Source organism: Plecotus auritus, assembly GCF_963455305.1.
Source record: "Plecotus auritus genome assembly, chromosome: 6".
NCBI classification, from domain to species: domain Eukaryota; kingdom Metazoa; phylum Chordata; class Mammalia; order Chiroptera; family Vespertilionidae; genus Plecotus; species Plecotus auritus.
The window spans coordinates 131,077,159-131,097,602 of NC_137773.1; the positions used below are offsets into that span (position 1 = coordinate 131,077,159).

At 45.2% G+C, this 20,444-nt stretch overlaps 1 protein-coding gene across 1 annotated transcript in view; it reads left to right on the forward strand.

Annotated features, from left to right (window-relative positions):
• The window catches only part of ACOX2 (acyl-CoA oxidase 2), a 36,762-nt gene extending 17,350 nt beyond the window's left edge, over window positions 1–19,412 (forward strand). Inside the window, exons 10-15 of the mRNA XM_080675833.1 lie at window positions 183–373; window positions 1,865–2,044; window positions 3,587–3,692; window positions 8,309–8,526; window positions 15,212–15,344; window positions 19,050–19,412. Of these exons, the coding sequence (XP_080531959.1) occupies window positions 183–373; window positions 1,865–2,044; window positions 3,587–3,692; window positions 8,309–8,526; window positions 15,212–15,344; window positions 19,050–19,112 (891 nt within the window). The 3' untranslated portion in view covers window positions 19,113–19,412. The remainder of the gene's footprint in view (window positions 1–182; window positions 374–1,864; window positions 2,045–3,586; window positions 3,693–8,308; window positions 8,527–15,211; window positions 15,345–19,049) is intronic.
• The last annotated feature ends 1,032 nt before the right edge of the window (window positions 19,413–20,444 follow it).

Genomic DNA, 20,444 nt, shown 5'->3' on the forward strand with positions numbered 1-20,444 from the left:
GCAATGCTGCCTCATTGTGTGCCTATGGGCGAGTCACATAACTTCTCTGAATCTCAGCCTTCTGGTTCATAGAGTTGTGAGCTGGGGAACAGTTCCCACCTCAGCACGCTTGGTGCGTGGGAAGCATGGGTGTTGACTGGAGGGCCCCCCTACACCACCTGACCCCTTTCCTGTTCTTGCAGCTTCACGCCCTGAGCTCTGGTCTAAAGGCCATGGTATCGGAGTTCTGCACCCAGGGGGCTGAGCTGTGTCGCAGGGCCTGTGGCGGACACGGCTACTCAAAGCTGAGCGGCCTGCCATCGCTGGTCAGCAGAGTAACAGCCTCCTGCACCTACGAGGGTGAGAACACCGTGCTCTACCTGCAGGTGGCCAGGTAAGGCCGCGGCTGCTCGGGTGGGAGCATCATCGGATGTCCATGCAGGCAGCAGACTTTGGGAAGTGCCATTTGGGGACTGTCCAGCTCCTACAATATGTCTCCAACCATCCACTCCCCCCGGACTCACCACAGCTCCCAGCCGGACCCTGTCCCCATCACCTGGACAACAGCATCAGTCTCCTCACTGATGCTTCCGCCCACTGCAGTGCGTCCCCACCGGCAGCCAGAGGCATCTTCTCAAAGCCCAGAGAAGATCGCATCTTTCCCTCGCTTAACAGTCTTTAATGGCTCCGCACTGTGGCCTCCAAGGTCTCCGACCGGGCCCCGCCCCCTCCATCCTGCCCTCGCAGCCTCCTGCCTCCACTCACTCTGCCAGCCACACATTTCTGCTTCACCGGGGGCCTTCCCCTAAATCTCTCTGCCCCCAGCTTATTGTACAGCTGGCTCCCTCTCATCCTCCCGGTCTGAGTCCTCCTGGCCCCTGCATCTCCCCCCTCCCCTCCCCTCCCCTCCCACACTGTCCTGTCTCCTTGGAGCAGTAATCACAGTCGGAAAGTGTCTCTGGGTCTGTGACCAGGAGCTCATCCCCAGGCTCAGCGCAGGCCCTGCACATGGCAGGTTCCACGTGCAGAGGCAGGAGGGAATGGCTGGGCCGGCCCCCTCCCTCTCTGGCTAGGGGGTCTCGGGCCTCCTGGCTGACAAGGCCTTTTCAGGGTCATCTAGTCCCAGATGACTAAACAGGGCAAGTACTTCTCTATACAGAAAGGGCTTACTGGCAAATATGCTATACAATATTTCTTGGAATTTTTAAGATGTAATATTTATTGGGGGTTTTTTCCAAATTACGAAGGGTACATCATGTATTAGAACTCTGTGCCTCACACTGTGCCAGGCAATTTGAGGCGAGTATCGCCATCCCCATCTAGACTCTGACACACTGAGGCCAGGGAGGTGACGTACCTGCTAAGGCGTCACCTCTGTCTCATGGAGCTGCAGGGAACCCAGGTGGTCTGAGCCCAGAGCTGTAAGCCCTGGATTATCACAAGGAAGAGGCTAAGAGTCACCTGTAATCTTCCCACTCAAGTTAGCATTCTTACATCTATCCTTTATTCAGCTAAGAAAAACGTAATTTCCAGTCACTGTGCAATTCATCACAAATCCCAGAACCATAAGATCCGAACCATCAGAAAGAATTGTTTGCTCAGATATCAAAAGGGTTTATGTTCAGGATCTGTCTGCCCAGCTCCACAGCTCCAGCCCGTTTCACTGTGAAACTGCAGCCTCGGTGCACACCTCCCTGAAGGCCTCCCAGCGGGCTGGCTGGGGGTCGGGGTCGGCAGTAACCATCAGGAAGGACTGGGCAAGAACCTGGGTGGCCCTGGTTCTCCCATAGGGGACATAAGAGTGCGTGTGTCTGGGAGAGAGGGGCGCTGGGCCTGTCCCACAGTGCTCCCCACCCTTTCCCCTGCCTCCATCCCCACCCACTAGGTTTCTGGTGAAGAGCTACCTGCAGGCTCAGGCATCCCCAGGCTCCAAGTCGAAGACGTCTCTCCCTCAGTCTGTTGCCTACCTGACCGCACCTGACCTGGCCAAGTGCCCAGCCCGGAGGACAGCAGACTTCCTTCACCCAGAGCTCTACACCAGGGCGTGGGCACATGTGGCAGTCAGGTGAGCCAGAGCTGAGAAATCAGCCACCCCACCTGGGGGCAGCTCCTTCCCACAGTAGGGCCTTTAGGATTGGATACGATTCCGAAAAGCCACCCCTTCCCCATCCTCCTCAGTCCTCTCAGCTCCTGCCACCATGGGCAGGGAGAAGGGGAAGTTCCACCCCTCCACCATGGACTACCATCCCTTCCCTATCCTGGTAGGGCTGGTAGAAGGTCATCACCTCTCTGGCCAGTGCAAGGGAATTTTAAAAATCTTCAGCTTCGTATTGATTTAAAGTACAAATAACATACCCATATGTAAATACTACAAATGTATCGGTATGTAAAAGGCAATATGCATATGTTCAAAATATCCCACAATCTAAAAATAATTTTCAAAAAGGTGACTATATCAAGGGATAGAATTAGTTTATTTCCAGGACCTAGTAGGCTCCGGGAACAAAGATAAGACCAAGGGCTCATCCATTCTGTCACTCAACAAATACTGTTACTGTCAGGCACCTACTGTGTGTCAGAAATGTCCAAACATACCAGGGGCTGGGAATAATGAGAGGTCCTGGCCAAGCACAGACACCATCATGAAAAGATGGAGCGATTTAACTACCTAAAAAGGAAACCTTCTTAACCCTTCCCCAACCAAAACACCAAAAACAACTGGAAACGTATTTTCAGTCAATAAAAAGAAGTATCCAACCTGTGGTCCCAGGGGTGTTAATAGTTATCTCAAGGTCACAGGCAACTTGGGACATTACTTATTCCACAAATATTTATTTAGTAAGTGCCTACAATGTGCCAGGCACTGTTCTTGGCACTAAAGACCTATTGACAAACTAGTCCCATAAGAAGCCCACACCTCACAGAGCTATCATTTCAGTTGGGGGAAGTGGGGAGGGCAAAATCAAGGTGCTCAGGGTAATTAAGGTAATTAAATGTCTTTATATTGCTTTTTGCTTGGAATTCAATGTGACATCTCCTTACTTATTCCCTGAAAAAGTAAAATAAATATTGCTTAATAAACAGTTTGCTTTGCCTACAAATGCTAAGGGTCATGAGATGAGCAGGGAACAGAAAATAGAAGAATAAAGGTTAAGCAAATGGCAAATGACCCTTTTAGTGGTTTGTTTGGAGGACAAGGGTTAGTGTTATTTTATTTTAAGGTCCCTTAGACAGAACTTGCAGCAGCCAGGTGACTTGCAGGCCTCATTAGCCTTTAGAGAAAAGCATTCTCCTTGCTCGGCCACAGGGAATCAACAGAATGGCCTGCAAACACGGGATGGAGTCTGCTTACAGCTCTGAGGTTATGAACAGCTCCATTTTGTGCTGTGTGACCCTGGACCGGTTAGTTAGGCTCTCCTGGGACTCAGTTTTCCCCACCGACTGGGAATGCCTGCCCTTGGAAAAGTTGAAGAGGTCATGTATATCAAGCGTTTAGCTTTGTAACACATAGTGGTTAAAACTGGGGCTTATTTCTACTTCTGAGGGGCTGAGCACCATCCGTCTCTTTCCCATGCAGTCATGCTGAACTTCTTGTCTTTGGCCTTAGGCTCATAAAGGACTCAGCCCATCACCTGCAGACACGGCTGCAATCCGGGGCTGACGAGCACGAGGCATGGAACCAGACCACCGTCATACACCTCCAGGCGGCCAAGGTGAGCTGTGGTCCGCTGAAGCAGAAAGGCTTGCCTGCTGGGAAGACCTGCGCTCTGCCCCTATTCCCCAGCCCTGCCAGCGGCTGTCCTCATTCCACTTCCAAAACTTCAGTCCCAGGTATTTTAATTAGAGGACTTAACTCCAGAGCAATCTTGCTGGCAGCTCTTAGGGAAAACGTAATGAGGCAGTGTTATTGGATTTGCTTCAGATTGTTCAAATATTTCCTCCCAGATAGAAAAGCAGGTCAAGCCTCCCCATTAGTCCTGCAGGCAAGCCTTAGAAGTCTGGTTGAATTTCCACTATGTTTTGGGTTTGTGCATAATTCAGTCAGCCAGCTAATATTTGAGCACCCACTGAACAGTGGGCATCAGGCTGGGTCCTGGGGGCTCAGCAGTGTCCTATCGCAGCAGCAATCCAGGAAGTGCTGTGATGGGGAGATGCAGGCTGACAGGATCCGGGGCAGGTGCGTCTTTACCACCCTGTGGAGTCCAAAAGGCTTCCCAGAGGAGGTATATAGGCTGAGACTTCAAGGATGAGCTGAAATCAGCCAGGCAGAAGGTAGAGGCTGTGGCTTTGGAGAGGAAGGTTTCCGGGCAGAGGGAACAGCAGGTGCAAGAGGAGGAGGCAAGAAAAGGTGTGGTGATTGGGAGGAATGCAAATTCTCCCCAAGGAGGAGCGAAAGGAATAAGACTGAAATGAGAGGGAGAAAGGGGGGATGAGGACAGACAGGTAGGGCCTGGGACCTTCTGTGCCACTGTGAGAAGTCTAGGCTGTTTTCATTGCAATGGGAAGACTGCAGAGTTTATATGGAGGGGGAGTGAACTGATCAGTTTCATTCTAGAAGGATCGTTCAGGCTACAGGGGGAGGGATGGACTGCAGGCTAGAGGCCAGTTAGAAGCAGGTAGTAGCAGTCTGGGTGAGGGCTGAGGGTGGCCCTGACCATGAACTTGGCAGAGGGCATGGAGAGAAGTGGCTAGATGAGAGAGATCGAGGGGATAAAAGAAAAAAAAAAAAAATGAGCTCCAGCGTAGGCAGCTAGAAAATCAAAGGAATCATTTCAATCATCAGCCATCAGGCCCAAAAACGGCAGCCTTAAAACAGGAGAGCTCTGGAGGAGTTTGCAGGGGCCATCACAAGGCAGGCTGGTCGGGCAGGCTGGACATGAGCGCCACCTGGTGACCACCACCTCCATCACTGGCAGGTGCGGTATTAACGCTGCCGCCCTGGGTTCTGCTCAACGTGCTAAATGTCCTACCTACACAGAGGAGGGTGAGCCCAGGCTGTGCTCTCGCCAGCCTACCATAAAAATCACAGCCGTCCGTTTTCCAAACCTATGTCCTGCCTTCAACGGACCGGCACTGTGTGCCAGGGTTACCTCATTTCATGCACACAACCCTGGGAGGGGGAGCAGCATGATCTCTGTTCCACGGATGTGGACAGAGAACTCGGGGACGTTAGTCCCAGAGGTAAGGAAATGGCTAGTTAAGATGCTTTCCTTTTCCTTTCCTCCAGGGACGCAAGCCATGCCCCCAGGGAGCCGCTGCCCAGGGCTTCCTGGGAGGTTTTGCCCAGTATCCGAAGTCATAATGGACAGGGAAGTCTGCACTTTCTGGGCTTTGTAGTTTGGGAGGCCATCAAGCTCCCAAGAGCGTGCCATCTGGAAACCTAAGTGTGCAGGTAGAGAGGAAGAGCAACAGGAGAGGAGCAGGGAACAGTGGCAGAAGGGTGGACACGAAGGAGCAGAGTATGTGACCTCAGGCAGTCCTTCCCTCTCCGGGCTCTCACTCTCCTGTCTGTATAACCCGGGGGCACGTTAGAGCCCTTGAGGCCTGATGGGCTCTGATCCTATCATTCAGCCCTGCCCAGGAGAGAGGTCGTCCCCAGGAACCTGGGGCAAATGCTGGCACTCAGTCTCTGGTGGCTTTGGCAACACAGGGCAGCAGGTAAGGCAGAGACTAGCCCTACCGGGATTGGCTCAGTGGATAGAGCATTGGCCTGCAGACGGAAGGGTCCTGGGTTCGATTCTGGTCAAGGGCACGTACCTCAGTTGCAGTCTTCTCCCCGGTCTGGCCCCTGGTCAGGGCTCGTGCAGGAGGCAACCAATTGATGTATTTCTCTCACTTCGATATTTCTCTCTCCCACTCTCTCTCTAAAAATCAATGGAAAAATATCCTAGGGTGAGGAATAAAAAAAAAAAAAAGCACAGACTACATGGGACGTGAAGTACAGCATAGGGAGTGTAGTCAGTAATATTGTAATAACTATTCGTGGTGTCCAATGGGTACTAGACTTACCGGGGTGATCACTTCGTAAGGTATATACATGTCTGATCACTATGTTGTACACCTGAAACTAATATATGTCAGCTGTAACTGGAAAACAAATTAACTTTATTGTATATAATGAGTACAGACTCTTAACACATTAAGCGCCCAGTCACCAGTGACTGACACTATACTTTCCGTCTGGAAGACAAAACAAGCTGGGTGCTTAACGTGTTAACTGGGAGGTGAATTCTCTGGTTTGGATCTCGTTGCTACCACTTACCAGCCATGTGACCTTGGGCAAGCAACATACCTCTCCATGCCTCACTCTCCTCATTTGCATAATGGAGCTGATAATAGTACCTACCTTGGAAGATTATTATGAAGATTAGATGAGTTAATGCATGGAAAATTTAGAGAAGTACCTAGTGTATAGATACCTCCACTCCACTCCCAAATTAGCCAGGAGGCAAGATTTAAATCAACCTACAGCAAAGTTAACGAAGTTCACTGTGTTCAGAGCACGATGCCAAGGCAGCTCAGCCTCCCCCGAAGCGTGGAGGCCACCTTCTCTCCCTGGCCCTCCTCCTGCTTCCCCAGGGAGGCTCTCGGGCAGCTCTTCATCACTCCTTCCTCAACCCCGGGCCCTGAGAACTTCAGGACATGGCACTCAGAACAGGGAAGCAGGCTTAGGTGAAAAGGTAAGTCTGCAGTTTTGCCAAACTGGGTCCAGTTTGAGCAGCAAGGGCTGTGGGACCCGGCAGCCGGCTCCTCTTCCACATCCAAATGTTGCAAACCCAGCAAGGCTGAGAGCACAGGTCCAGGTGGTAAATGAGTGTCATTAGCACCCCTGTGAGGCCTCTCTGGGGAAGGCAGATTCTTTCCACGTGAAAAACCTGCTCAGATCTCTGGCCTATTGAAGACTTTAGTGGCTGCCTGACCCCCACAGAATTAAATCCCCACCTGTCATTCACAGCCCTTTATCACCTGAGGGCCTCTCATTGCATTCCACTCCAGTGCTCAGTCGGGTTAAATTGCTGCCTCCTGAAAGGATGGCCCATTCCTTTTCCCTGTGGGTAAACACCTTTGAACCCTTAAGCCACTCTAAGCCTGCTACTGTCACTCCAGGTAATCCATATGCAAATAAACATTTGAGACCTGTTTTATTTATTTAAATATGTTTTTATTGACTTCAGAGGGAGGGAGAGATAAAAACATTGAAACATAGGATTGGCTGCCTCCTGCATGCCCCCTTCTGGGGGATCGAGCCCACAACCCAGGCATGTGCCCTGACTGGAATCAAACCCATTGGCATGAGACTGACGCTCAACCAACTGAGCCACATGGGCCGGGCGTGCTCTTCTTTCTGCTCCTTCCCCATGGAACTCATACATCCTACCAGGTAAAATCAGTTGTGCATCTGTCTTGGGGAGAGTAGGGCAGGGACACCAACCAGTCCGAAAGGATTGCAGGGAAAGCAGAGTCCCAAGAGGCTCCTGCTGGGCCAGGCAGTAATGCTTTAGTTGCTGGGCTGTGGAGAAGGGGGGGTGCCCGAGAAGGAGCCTGGCTGGCAGAGGGGGCTCTCACCTGGTTGAGGTCAGTGGTCACTTACCAACTGGTTATTTTAACTACTGACAGAGCCAGACTGCTGCATAAGGCCTAAATCAGCGGTCGCCAACCTTTCAGACCACCAGTTGGCGACCGCTGGGCTAAATTACAGCACTGCTTACCTCAAGGAGTTTACTCTCTAGCTGGGATAAATTTCATGTACATACTGAACCCCTCCTTTCTCACCCACTGCTTTGAACATGCAGACAATAAATACTGTTTTCTTGAGACAAGTGGTGTCCTCCACTGTCCCCAGGCCAGCCTCCAATTCTCTTGTACTTTCTACTTTCAAACCTACTTGAAATTGCCCCAAGCAACCTGGCTGGTGTGGCCCAGTGGCTGAGTGTCGACCTATGAACCAGGAGATCACGGTTTGATTCCCCTCAGGGCACATGCCCAGTTTACAGCCTGGGTCCCCAGTGTGGGGCGTGCAAGAGGCAGTCAATCCATGATTCTCTCTCTCCCTTCTTCTCTGAAATCAATAAAAATATATTTGAAAAAAAAAAAAAATTGCCCCAAGCAAAATGAGAAAACTAAGGGCCCAGTTCCTGAGCCCACCAGCCCCCAACATACGCCGGTCACCCACACACTATCAGAAGGGCTCAGGAAGACCCACAGTGAGCCGGGAGAAAGGCAGCTGCTTGTCAGCCTGCTGGGAAACGCTGCAGCAGGCTCATTTCCAGGAGGGCATCTGGAGCCAGAAACCAGAAACGGAGGCTAATGCACCTTTGTGTCTTTGCAGGCGCACTGCTACTACGTCACTGTGAAGAGTTTTGCAGAAGCTCTGCAGAGACTCGACAAGGAACCAGCCATTCAGCAGGCACTCCAGCGCCTCTGTGACCTCTTTGCTTTGCATGGCATCCTGTCTACCTCGGGCGACTTTCTCCATGACGGCTTCCTGTCTGGTGCCCAAGTAGACATGATGAGAACAGCCTACCTGGACCTGCTCTTCCTCATCCGGTGAGTGGCTGGCCATCAAACCGTAGTAGTCCTCAGAAAATATCCCTTCACCCTTTGTTCACGTCAAACTCCAAAATTTTCAGCTCCAAAACCTTCTTAAACCCCCGGGGGTCTGACAAAGTGGCCACAGCCCTGGAGAGGTTTACACCCGAGCATCATCACACCAACAGAAAGCATTATGGATTAATTAAAAACAAATAAAAATTCCTAAGAATCTTTATCTAGCTATCTCAATTGAACTCTTCACCACTATCAAGGAAATAGGAATAGTATCTAAGTAATTTGAGTAAAATGAAGCCTATTACATATGAATAATATGTATTAATGATAATGAGTCCTAGTCATAGCTAATATTTAAGGAGCACTTACGTGTGCCAGGCACTAGGCCAAAAGCTTTTACATACATCACTTCATTGAAGCGGATACTATTACTCTCCCCACTTTACTGGGGAGGAAATCCAGGCTTAGTAGAGTTAAGTACTTTGCCCAAGGTCACATCATTAGCCAGAGGAGGAGCCAGGTACAGTCTGGGGCCTGTCTGACCCGGGAGTGTGTGCTCTTAACCCATTACACACTAGTAGTTTTATTGCTAGCTTTACCCAGTGGCCAGAAAAGTTTCTATTGAACGAGTACAAAAAACGTTTTACAAAGTCTCATACTTTAAAAAGATATTAGCTTGTAAGAACATGTAATAAATAACTTCAAAATGCAATGGGTATTTAATTTTAAGGCATGCCTTTAGCATTTATGTAAAACACTGTGTAATATGAAAACACGAGGATGCTCGTGATCCGCCCGCAATGTGTTAAGTTGTATGTTAAGGTTGGGCTCTTCTTTATTTCAAATCCTATATCCTTGTCTTTGTTCAATGTGCTTAAGCAAACTCTAAGTTGACTAAACTTATTTTAATCCTTCCTTAGCTTCAAGAGAAAATTTTTTTAAAACCTAGTAATTCATATATGCATTTGCAAAACAATAACACAAATAGTTTTTAAATGCAACATTAATGCAGTGGAGTTTAGGGTTATGACATACTGATGCAATGATTTAAAACCATATCAAAACCGCGCTGGCTGGGTAGTTCAGTTGGTTAGAGCATTGTCCTGATACATCAAAGTTGTGGGTTTGATCCCTGGTCAGGGTACATACAAGGAACAACCAATGAATGCATAAATAAGGGAAACAACAAATCGATGGCCCGGCCAGCATAGCTCAGTAGTTGAGCGTCAATCTATGAACCAGGAGGTCATGGTTCAATTCCTGGTCAGGGCGCAAGCCCGGAATGCAGGCTCGATCTCGAGTGTGGGATGTGCAGGAGGCATCCAATCAATGATTCTCTCTCATCATTGATATTTCTATCTCTCCCTCCCTCTCTGAAATCAATAAAAATATGTTTTAAAAAAATACAAATTAGTCACCACTGTTCATAACATGAAAAATGGGCTAACTTGAGAACACAACCTTTTTTGAGAACATATGATGCCTGTGGTACTGGGGGGAGATGGGGTTATACACACGGGTGTGTGACTTTTACCCCTAGAACCTCCAAGAGTTCACATTATCAACAAGACTAAGAGAATTTAAAAAAAGATTTTTGAAATTAAAAATATATATATATATATTCATAATGGAGGTTAAAAGAAAAAACTAGACCAAATTATTTTATTTCTAATAATATGCAATATGTTGCATACCATTTATTATACCTCCACATAAGCACCTCACAGATAGTTGGTGGTTGGTGGTTAGTAAATGTTCAATTAAACCATCAAAAATATATTTGACATAATTATTCCTCAGGTATTAACCTTTTCCTAATATTTGGGAATCCAGTGATAGAAACCATTAATAGCATAATTGAGTACTGCATTGTTTAAGCCCAAGTATATCTAACTTTTTAAAAGCTTGGCATTTTAAAAGCACATGACGACAATAATGTTCTAGCCCTGATAGTGATGATGAAACACAGAAGATCACCTTAACACCTCATAAGCATGATTTTTATCAGCAACAGCATTTCTAAGTGCTTGACTTGACTCTAGAAATGTACAATGCAAGACAAAACAGCCCGGATGCAAACAGACAATTAATGCAGGCATCAAGCCCACAAATTGATTTACTCACATCATGGTTCCTAAGTAATATTCCTACTACGGCAGGATAATTAGGTATGTAACAGATTCCATGCTTTTAACAGTTCCATGTCACAATTCCCAGCCTTGACTATTCAGTATCACCCTCAGATTTCTGAGATGACAAATGAAGGATGGCACATTATTCTAAGCGACACTAAAAACCAGCTCTCTGTGTAATGGTAGTTAACTGACCCAAATAGTTTTTATTTGAGTGATCATAAAATCTCAGTTGGGGAACTTCCAGGTAAAGACGGCAGATTGAACTTATGCATTTACTTTGTTCCCTCCTGAAGCCTCACTAAAACATGAGCAAATGGGTTAAAAATTTTAAAAAGGCATAAACCCACAAAGAAAAAGAACACTTAGAGGAGAAGAAACATGAGAATTGGAAGTTGAACAAACAGTGACTTAGCAGACCTGAGAAAAGTGAATCATTCCCTACAAGTGGGAAAAGCAACCAAGTTACACCCAAGAACTCGGAGAACTGGAGGACCGTGTGCCTCTGGCAGTGGGGGTAAAGTTGGCTGATAGGATGGGTTGAAAGTCTATTTCAGAAAGAGCCGAGTCCCCAGTTCCCCTCCTCCTCCGTGAGCAGTTTTAAGGCTTTGTTTGGCCCCACCCTGGCACAAGGTAAACAGCTGGAGGTGAGGCTGCCCTACAGAACACAGGGGCTTCATGTAAACGTTTATAGGCCAAGTGCTGATGAGCCCCCTCCCAAGGTTCCCAGAGTGGGCAGCCAGGCTAGTTCCCTGCAGGAAGATGGTAACATGATCCTCCTCTGGAGAATCTGACCAGCCCAGGGTCCCCCAATTCACCCCACACTAACAAGCACAACTAGACTTCTAATCAGCTAGTTCATGCCCCGCTCTTAGCTATGACCAGACACTCAGGGATCACCAGACACCTGAGGAAAGCCCCTTACCAAAGCAAGCAATAATGAGGCAACTTGAGAGACAAGAGAATCTTCAGGGAGGAGAAAACGTTTTTTAAAAGATCAGTAATTTTAAAAAAGAGAGATTTATAAAATAATAAAAATGATACTGTAATAACTATGATGATGTCAGATGGTACTAGACTTAACAGGGTGATCACTTCATATGTTAAATGTCTAATCACTACATTGTACACATGAAACATAATATTGTATGTCAACTGTAATTTTAAAAATAATTATATAAAAACAAAACATATTAATGTCAAAAAAAGATCAGTGATATCTTCAAAGAGTTAAGAGGAGATATTGTGACCATAAAATAAGAATTTCATTTCTTAAGTAACAAAACAAAAAACAAGAGCTCTATGAAATTAAAAAATGAGATTGGAAATGAAAAACTCAATGAAGGATTGAAAGATAAAATTGCAGAAATCTCAGAAAGCAAAGACAAAAATAGAAGAGGAAAAAAATAAAAGTAGTAAGAGGCCTGATCCTAACTGTCCATCATCTGAAAAAAAGGTTGAGAAGAAGACAGAGAAAACAGAAGGGAGCAGATCATTAATAAAATGCTTAAAGAAGATACTCAATTGAGGGATTTGAGTTTCAGATTGAAAAGGGTACAAATGCTTACAGCCTAGAGGAGAGGAGACAAACACAGACATAAAATATAAATCAAAGACACAGTGTGCAGAATAGTGATAAATGCTACCAAGAAAAGGACAGCAGGAAAAGGGGCTAGCAGTCGTGGGGGGGAGGGGGGGAAGAGCCTATAATTGTAAATAGGTCAAAGGCCACCCAGGGAGGGTGACGTTTGAGGAATAATCTGAAGGGGGCAGGTGAGAGGAGCCATGTGGTTGGCTGGGAAAAGAGCATTCCAAGCAGAGAGTAAGTAGAAATGGTGGAGGCCAGAGCGTGCTTGGCACATCCATCCAGAGAACAGGGGCTGGAGGGGCGTGACTGAGGCAGAGAATGAGAGCAGAGGTGGGAAAGTTAAGGGTGTACTGAGAGGGGCAAGAGAGGGGGTGTGGATCACTGCAAAGACTTAAGACTCTGGCTTTTACTTAAGTGTGAGAACGGGAGGGTTTTGAGCATAGCACAGAGCAAAGGATCACTCCAGCGGCCAGATTAAGAACTGAGTGGGGATGGGGGACAAGGGTACAAAGCAGGGAGACTGGTTAGGAGGCTGCTGCAATAATCCAGGTGAGAGATGGTAGTGGACTGGACCAGGGTGATAGCTGTGGAGGTGGTGGGACGCAGAGTTGAAATTTATTTTGAAGATAAAACAGGACTTGCTGACAGGTTAGATATGGGGTGGAATAGGCAGAGAGGAGTTCAGGTTTTTGGCCAGGACAGAGTTGCCATTTACCATAAATGGGAAAGATTATAGGAGGGCAGGTTTGGGCAGGTTAGACAGGAGAAAGTTAGAAGTTCAGGATTTGGTTTTGAACACGTTAGAAATCAAGTAAAACGTTAGTAAGCAGGCAAGTGAGACTAGAGAGAGAAATGTGGATGTCACTGGCCTATGGCTGGTATCTAAAGCATGAGAAGGATGGTATCACAGGATGAGAGTATGAAGGGAAGAAGCCCAAACACTGAGTCCTGGGCCCCACCAAAGATGATGCTGGGGTGACCCTGACCAGAGATACGTCAGTGGGGTGGTGCGAGTGGGAACCTGTACGGATCTAGTCCAAGAGAACAGCAAAAATGAGTGGAAAGGCCAGGCATAAGAGAGCAGAGCACTTTAAGAAATGTCATAAAGAGGGGCCAAGATATGGGGTAGAGGATGGTGCCGAGAGGAGTCAAAGGCTTACTTTTAAGATGGGAGAACTGGTAGCATGTTTGTATACTGAGGGAAATGATCCAGTAGTGAGGGGAGTGTGGGTGCTGTAGGGGAAAGGCAGGAGAATTTCTGGAACACTGTTCCCTAGTAGACAAGGACGGACTGGCCTCAGGAGGGAGCCTGGGCAGTTGACCTGTACTATGTAGAGAAAAGCACTGTATGGATAAATGCATGGGTGGAAATGTTCTTACCACTTTTATTTTACCAGTGGAATAGGAAGCAAAGTGATTTAGGTAAAAGAGATGGGGAAGTGGAGAATGTATATTTGAGGAAAGAAAACAAAGTGTGAAACATCACCTAAGAGAATAAAAGAGTAAATGAATTAGAGCAATGTAATAGGATTTTTGGGCAACCATAAGGACCCCCATGAACCCTATGACCACAGTCAGCATTGGTTTTTCCAGCCATAGCTACAAAGGCGGTGGCACAAAGTCTGTGGAAAATTAAAGATAACCAGGAATGGGGTTTTGCCAAACAAGTATGGCAAGGCAAGAAAAATTGTTGAATATATTTTTGAGGAGGTAACATAACAAGCCACGAAATTTCAGTGGGATAAGGAGAAAAGTGAGACCACAAGAGGGATGAGGGACCTACTGGTAGGTGCCAGTGGGGTCACAGAATTATAAACAGCCCTACATGAAATCACCTCATGATGATGATATCGGGTCATCCAGAAAGAATTAAAATAGGTCCAGTATCCCAGTCACTTCAAATGCTTTTTGAAACAAGAGTTAGGGAAGAGTTTAAACAAATAATCGCATATTATGTTTTACATCCTTTGCTACAAAGGTAGGAAAGCGTGTGAATATTTTTTAAAAACTATTTCATTCAGTAGGATTAAAATAAAACAGTTTGTGGCTTGAAAGGGAAAAAGGAAGATAGAAGTCAGAATACTAAAGGGAGTAAGCTAGGAAGACAGGACCAGAGAAGGAAACATGGCTGAGATCACGGAGAAGCTGCAGATGCTAATGATGAGTCCTGGTGTCTGATCGTGGCAAAGATGACAGAGGGAGGCTGTAGAATGAGGTCAATGGAGCAGGAGATTCGAAGAACTGAGGAGCTGAGCTTTAGAAGAACATCTATATAGACAGTGAAATCACTAAGAATTAACGACAGCAGTGTGGGAGAGAGGACAGTGAGCCTGGAGGTAGGTCACTGCAACAGGGAGATGTGGTGGGGACCTGGCTCAGCTGTGAACAGGATATATAAAGACATAATAATATATAGGATACATACAGTCATACTACTTTAAACACTGAGTATTAGTCTGGCCAAAATCGTAGCAATATTGAGAGGCAGGAAGGTAAAGAGGAGAAAGCATAGGTTGGGGTGTGGGGATAATGGGTAGGGGTCAGAAGAAGGGTGCTAAAAATAAATCCTCATCTGTCGTAATGGAGAGTCAACAGATAATGTCTACAAGTAAACCAGAAAGAAACAGAAATATAAACAAGTAACGTAGAGACATTCAGGTTAAAACCAAAAATATCACTTAAAAGACTGAAATTGATTGCTCTGGGTGGGAATGGGGGTTGTTTAGGAAATGGAGGTGAGAGAGCAGGATATTCTCATTTTCAATATCCTCAAAGAACTATCTGATTCTTTATGCTGTGCATATATAATTGATCAAATATAAAAACTTTGAAAAAAATTAAAGCTGACTTATTCGAAGGTGAATAATGATGCAACCTCTAATTAGGTGGTGTTGTTCACCATTCCAGAATAATCAGATTCATGAGCAGTCTAAAATACTCACAAACTCTTATTTTTTTCTCTCAGGAAGGATGCCATCTCGTTAACAGATGCTTTCGACTTTACGGATCAGTGTTTAAATTCAGCACTTGGCTGTTACGATGGAAATGTCTATGAACGCCTGTTCTACTGGGCTCAGAAGTCACCGACCAATACTCAGGTAGTTGAGTAGAACACATAAATTATGGAAGAGAGCAGAGAACAAGCAGTGAATGCACCTCCAATGTTTTCCCATTTAAATTGATTCCCGTTAGGTTAGAAATCGCTTGCCATAGCATGTCTGTTTAAAATATTTTGAGACTACACAAAAGAAACCAGGAGCAGGGATGTGGCCTGGCAGGAACTCTGAGTCTGGACTGTAATCAGCAAAATGCACTGCTCAGAATTTGATAAAGGGAATTAGGAGGAGGACCCAAGCTCTAAATCATGGCTTGACACACCCAAGGGCATACACACATAAGGGCAAGCTGGCTTTTAAGTAACAAAAATAAGTCACACCCCACCTTGTTTTCAGCCTCTTAACTCTGTTCTGTGTTGATAAAAGTGGGTATTCAGAGGTGATAGGAAGCTGGGATGGGCGGGGTTGGGGGGCGGATCTCTCAGACCTGACTGCCTGCTAGATGTACCTCCTTCCTCTTCACTTTAAGGAGCACAATCCCAGAAACACAGAAAACTGCTGCACTGCCATCAGTAGCCAGGAAGCCATACAAATGACAACTGCAAGGGTTATGGAGAAGATTCCCAGCAGTCAGTCCTAGGAGAGAACACTAGAGCCCTAAGTCACAAGCAGAAGAGGGGCCAGGCTGTGAGCCTCACTGGGAAAAGTTTCAAATGCCAATGAGCACCATTAACTGGAGTAAAGAAATAAACCCTGTACTTAGAATTTGAGAGACCAACATTTAATAGCAGATTTGATATAGATTTTATAAAAGCAAAGACAGTCTCTACGTACACAACAGATTATTTTAAGTTCTATCATGCGAACATGATATTCAGATGAAGCCTTCTTACTCCTTTACCTCTTAGGTCAAATTTCAGAAAAGGTGTCTTAACACCTCATCAGATTGGCAACTCTCAGGCTTTCGTTCACACTTACCAGTGTCAGACTTGCTCTTAACAGAATGCATCCTGTCATCCCTCATAGCTCGATTTAACGTGATCATCTCAAGTTATAACGCAACCATTACCCCCCAAATGGTTGTCAGAGAGAAGGCCGATCCATTTTGGTCCTTCTCTGACTCTAGCAAGGCATCCTTTTACTTCAACGAGGAAATAAAACAACCTACTACAGAAGGTGTGATACAGTCACTGCCTAGTACAGTTAACTATGCTAGTGTTTTACTTTTTCTAATGCTTTCAGGGGTCCTCAAACTACGGCCCTCGGGCCACATGTGGCTCGCCGAGGACATTGATCCGGCCCGCCGGGTGCTGCTGCCTGTCCTGCTTAGCAGCCGACTCATCCCGGGCCCGCAGTGCGCATAGGAATTTGTTCATAGTTTTTTTTTAAAACCATAGTCCGGCCCTCCAACGGTCTGAGGGACAGTGAACTGGCCCCCTTTTAAAAAGTTTGAGGACCCCTAGATCTACTTACGGATATTTAAATCCCAGCATAAACCTACAGCAGTCCTCCCGCTCCAGAAGAGCTTCTGTGGTCTCAGCATAAATGCATGCCCTCTGGTGCTCCAGGGGAAAGCCTACCCCACCGTGACACCTGTCAGGAGATGGTGACATAACCTCGCTCAAACCTGTTTTACTAGCAACAAGGAAACATGCCAGTTCTCCTGACTCATCTTCACTAAAGCATGTAGGAGGCCTTATTATTTCTGAAAGAATTTAATCTGGATATTATCTGAGGGCAGGCCTATCTAAATGAGGGGCATGACCAACCCACAGCATCAACAGATTTGATAAGCCCGGCTGGCGTAGCTCAGTGGTTGAGAAACAATTTTGAACCAGGAGGTCAAGGTTCGATTCCCAGCCAGGGCGTGTGCCCAGGTTGTGGGCCTGATCCCCAGTAGGGGCGGGGGTGTGCAAGAGGGAGCCAATCAATGATTCTCATCATTGATGATTCTCTCTCTCTCTCTCCCGCTCTGAAATAAAAATATATTTAAAAAACGATGTCCTTAAAAAAAAGTTGATGCACTTCATCCCATTCACTTTTCCCTTTTCTGTCACCTGCCACCTCACTGTGAACAAGTATGTAGGCTTCACCTTCCTAACTCCAGGATCTATCACAGAGTAGACACTTTGCATTTATGGAACAATTAACGTGGTTTTATGACCTACAGTGAGATAAAGGAACCTGCTGCATCCACAGTGCTGCAGAGACTGTTGCCATCCTAGCTTCACTTATGTTGCTAAAAAGGTGACAGGTACAGCAAGCAATTTAGGAACCGAGATTATAAATGACCTTGGAAAACAGTTTCCAATTCAGCCGTGGGCAAACTACGGCCCGCGGGCCGGATCCAGCCCGTTCAGCTGTTCTATCCGGCCCGCGGAGCCGAAAGAGCGGAGGGTTCTCTTGCTCTCCCCTCCGCTCCTTTACTTTGAATTTATATTAGTTCACACAAACACTCCATCCATGCTTTTGTTCCGGCCCTGCGGTCCAGTTTAAGAACCCATTGTGGCCCTCGAGTCAAAAAGTTTGCCCACCCCGTTCCAATTAGTTAAAATGATACTCAGTTGACTGCTAATATATAGCCACATCATCTTACATTTCTGGCTCCTCTAGAGAGCAGCAAAATGGCACTTTTAAGGTGTAATTTTTTAATCTGCTGTAGATAATTTTGAAACTACGAGAAGAGGCGGTTTTCATTGGCACTAGCAGAAAAAGGTTCACTACGGGTATTTCAAATAAATTAACACAACAGCTACGTTAAAACAAACCTTGCAGACAAATGAGAATATATTTCACTGACATTTTCTATCAAAAGAAAGGTACTATGCTAAGTTAAGTGTCTTAGAGCCCTAAGCTAGTCTCTCTTCCGTCTGGGCGGGTGGGTGTTGCGCTTTGTGCGGAGACTGTGTGATCTGCTCTCCGAGGTTTATTTGAGCCGGGATGTCTAGTTTTTTGGCTTTTTTTCCTGATCTGGCCATTTCAAGCCAGCCTTTCCAAAGTGAGCAGCAAAAGGCTGCTGCCCCTCCCCACATGAATTCATATCAGTGATTCCCTACAGATGCAAGCAGTGGAGGAAACATTGGGAATAATTTCGAAACAAGAATCCTATTTCCCCCCCAATTCTTCTATTGTAAAAGTCTGCCCAAGTAGTTGCTAGATGCCTTAAACACACCTACTGATTAATTCAATCATTCAACATATTTACTGAACATATGCTATATGCCAGAAACTGTTCTAGGTACTAAGGATACAGCAGAGATCAAGAGTCATCCAAGGAGCTTAGAGTGTAACCTAGACAGGCAAAAAAGACACAAGTAAATGTTACATGGATGAGAAGAGAGCTGTGAAGGAACAAATCAAAACATCAGAAAATAATAGGGATAACCCATTGTGACGTATTATATTGCTTACCTGATTCCACATTCCGATTCTTTTATGGTTAATGTTCCATTTCAAAGAGCCTCAAAGAGTTGAGCCTTTTATTTGTGTTAAATTCCAAAAGCAAATGATAACTGTGTTTTTTAATTGGCCACCTGCATCCACAATTTAAAATCTGCTGGAGAAAATGAAGGATGCCCTTTGGAAAAAAATGTTTCTCCATATGTTCACACAAAATGAATTTTAAAAATAATTTTTAAAATTAATCTTACATAATGTTAATTCTGAAACAAAAAAAACCTTAATTTGAAAAGTTATTAATCCTGGCAGAAATATTCTGTATTACTAATGCACTTCTTTCTACAACAGGGGAACCCTGCCTACCAGAAATATCTAAGACCACTATTACAAAGTTGGAGATCCAAGCTATGAAATAATCAACAGCATTCAAGAAGCACCACTATGTGATAATGGTAGTATGGCAAATACGGCATTAGAACTTTAAAGTACATATGTGTATGTATTTTTTAAACAGAGTCATTATCTTCCAGAGAGACAGTCTGAAGTGCATGAAACATCTGTGATTTACTTCAAAATCCATGAGAGGAAAAAAAGGAGAGAGAACAGTTGTGAATGTTGGTCAATGTGTACACTGCTGTTTAAACAATTCTCTCTTCTAAATATGTTTGGCATTTCCTACAATAAAACACAATAGTACTATACAATTGTAGCATCTATTTTGTTAAGTTCCAGGGTTTTGTTTTTGATCTAGCAAAAGCCAATAGACTCATTAGTTATCATTTGTGCCTATAGCTCATATTTATCAGAGGGTTTCAACTTTAAAAGGACACACACATGCACACACACAATCCTTCTCCAAAAGTGCCTATACTTGTTGTAAGCTAAATAAAATGTACAGCCCTAAGACTGCAACTAAGTATCAATTTTGAAAAATCAACCTTTCAACAGAAAATTAAAATTTATAAAAGACATAATCGTCTCAAATATACTCAAGCTACATTTTCAGTCGTCTAAGCAAACACTCAAAATTAAATGCCCAAATTAAATTGCAAAATCTCTCAGCTGGCTATTTTTCCTAATTTACCCATATAAGTAATCATTTTGTTGTTAATAATTAATAAATCTGTGAAAATTTACCAAAAGCAAACTTATCTCCAGTAAACTGAACAAAGAAGAGACCTCAAAAGTTTTTAACCTTTAAAGCCTTGGAAGGCCAAATATTATTCCCATTTCCATAACCTGTTTTCAAACCAAATCATTTTTTCTCATGTTCACCTCAGCTAACTTAACAACACACGAGTGGCTCGATTGGTTTTGTCTTGGGTAACCACTAAGCAATCTGAAGTCGGAGACAATTTTCTAAAAAGATAACTTCATACTAGTACATTTACTGAAACCACAGCAACCTGTCCATAACATTAAGGAATTTTAGCTTGAAGATAGTGAAAATGGGGTAATTATAGGTTTCTGAATGTTGGTAATTTGTCAAATCTTAAGGTAAATTTTCAGAGACATGGGCAAACACGGATGAAGGTGTTTTCATCCTCCTTTCAGAGGCAGATCTCAGAGGAGAAAAGGAGTGGCCTGCCCTAAAACACACAACTTAGAACTTTCCTCCCACAGACAGGGAAGGCATTACACACTTCCTTTTAGAAGGTGTTCCAACAAAGTAGGAAGTCTCACTCACTGTAGTTAACATAAACCTTCCTGCGAGTAACTTCCAAGAAACAGAATCAAATGAAC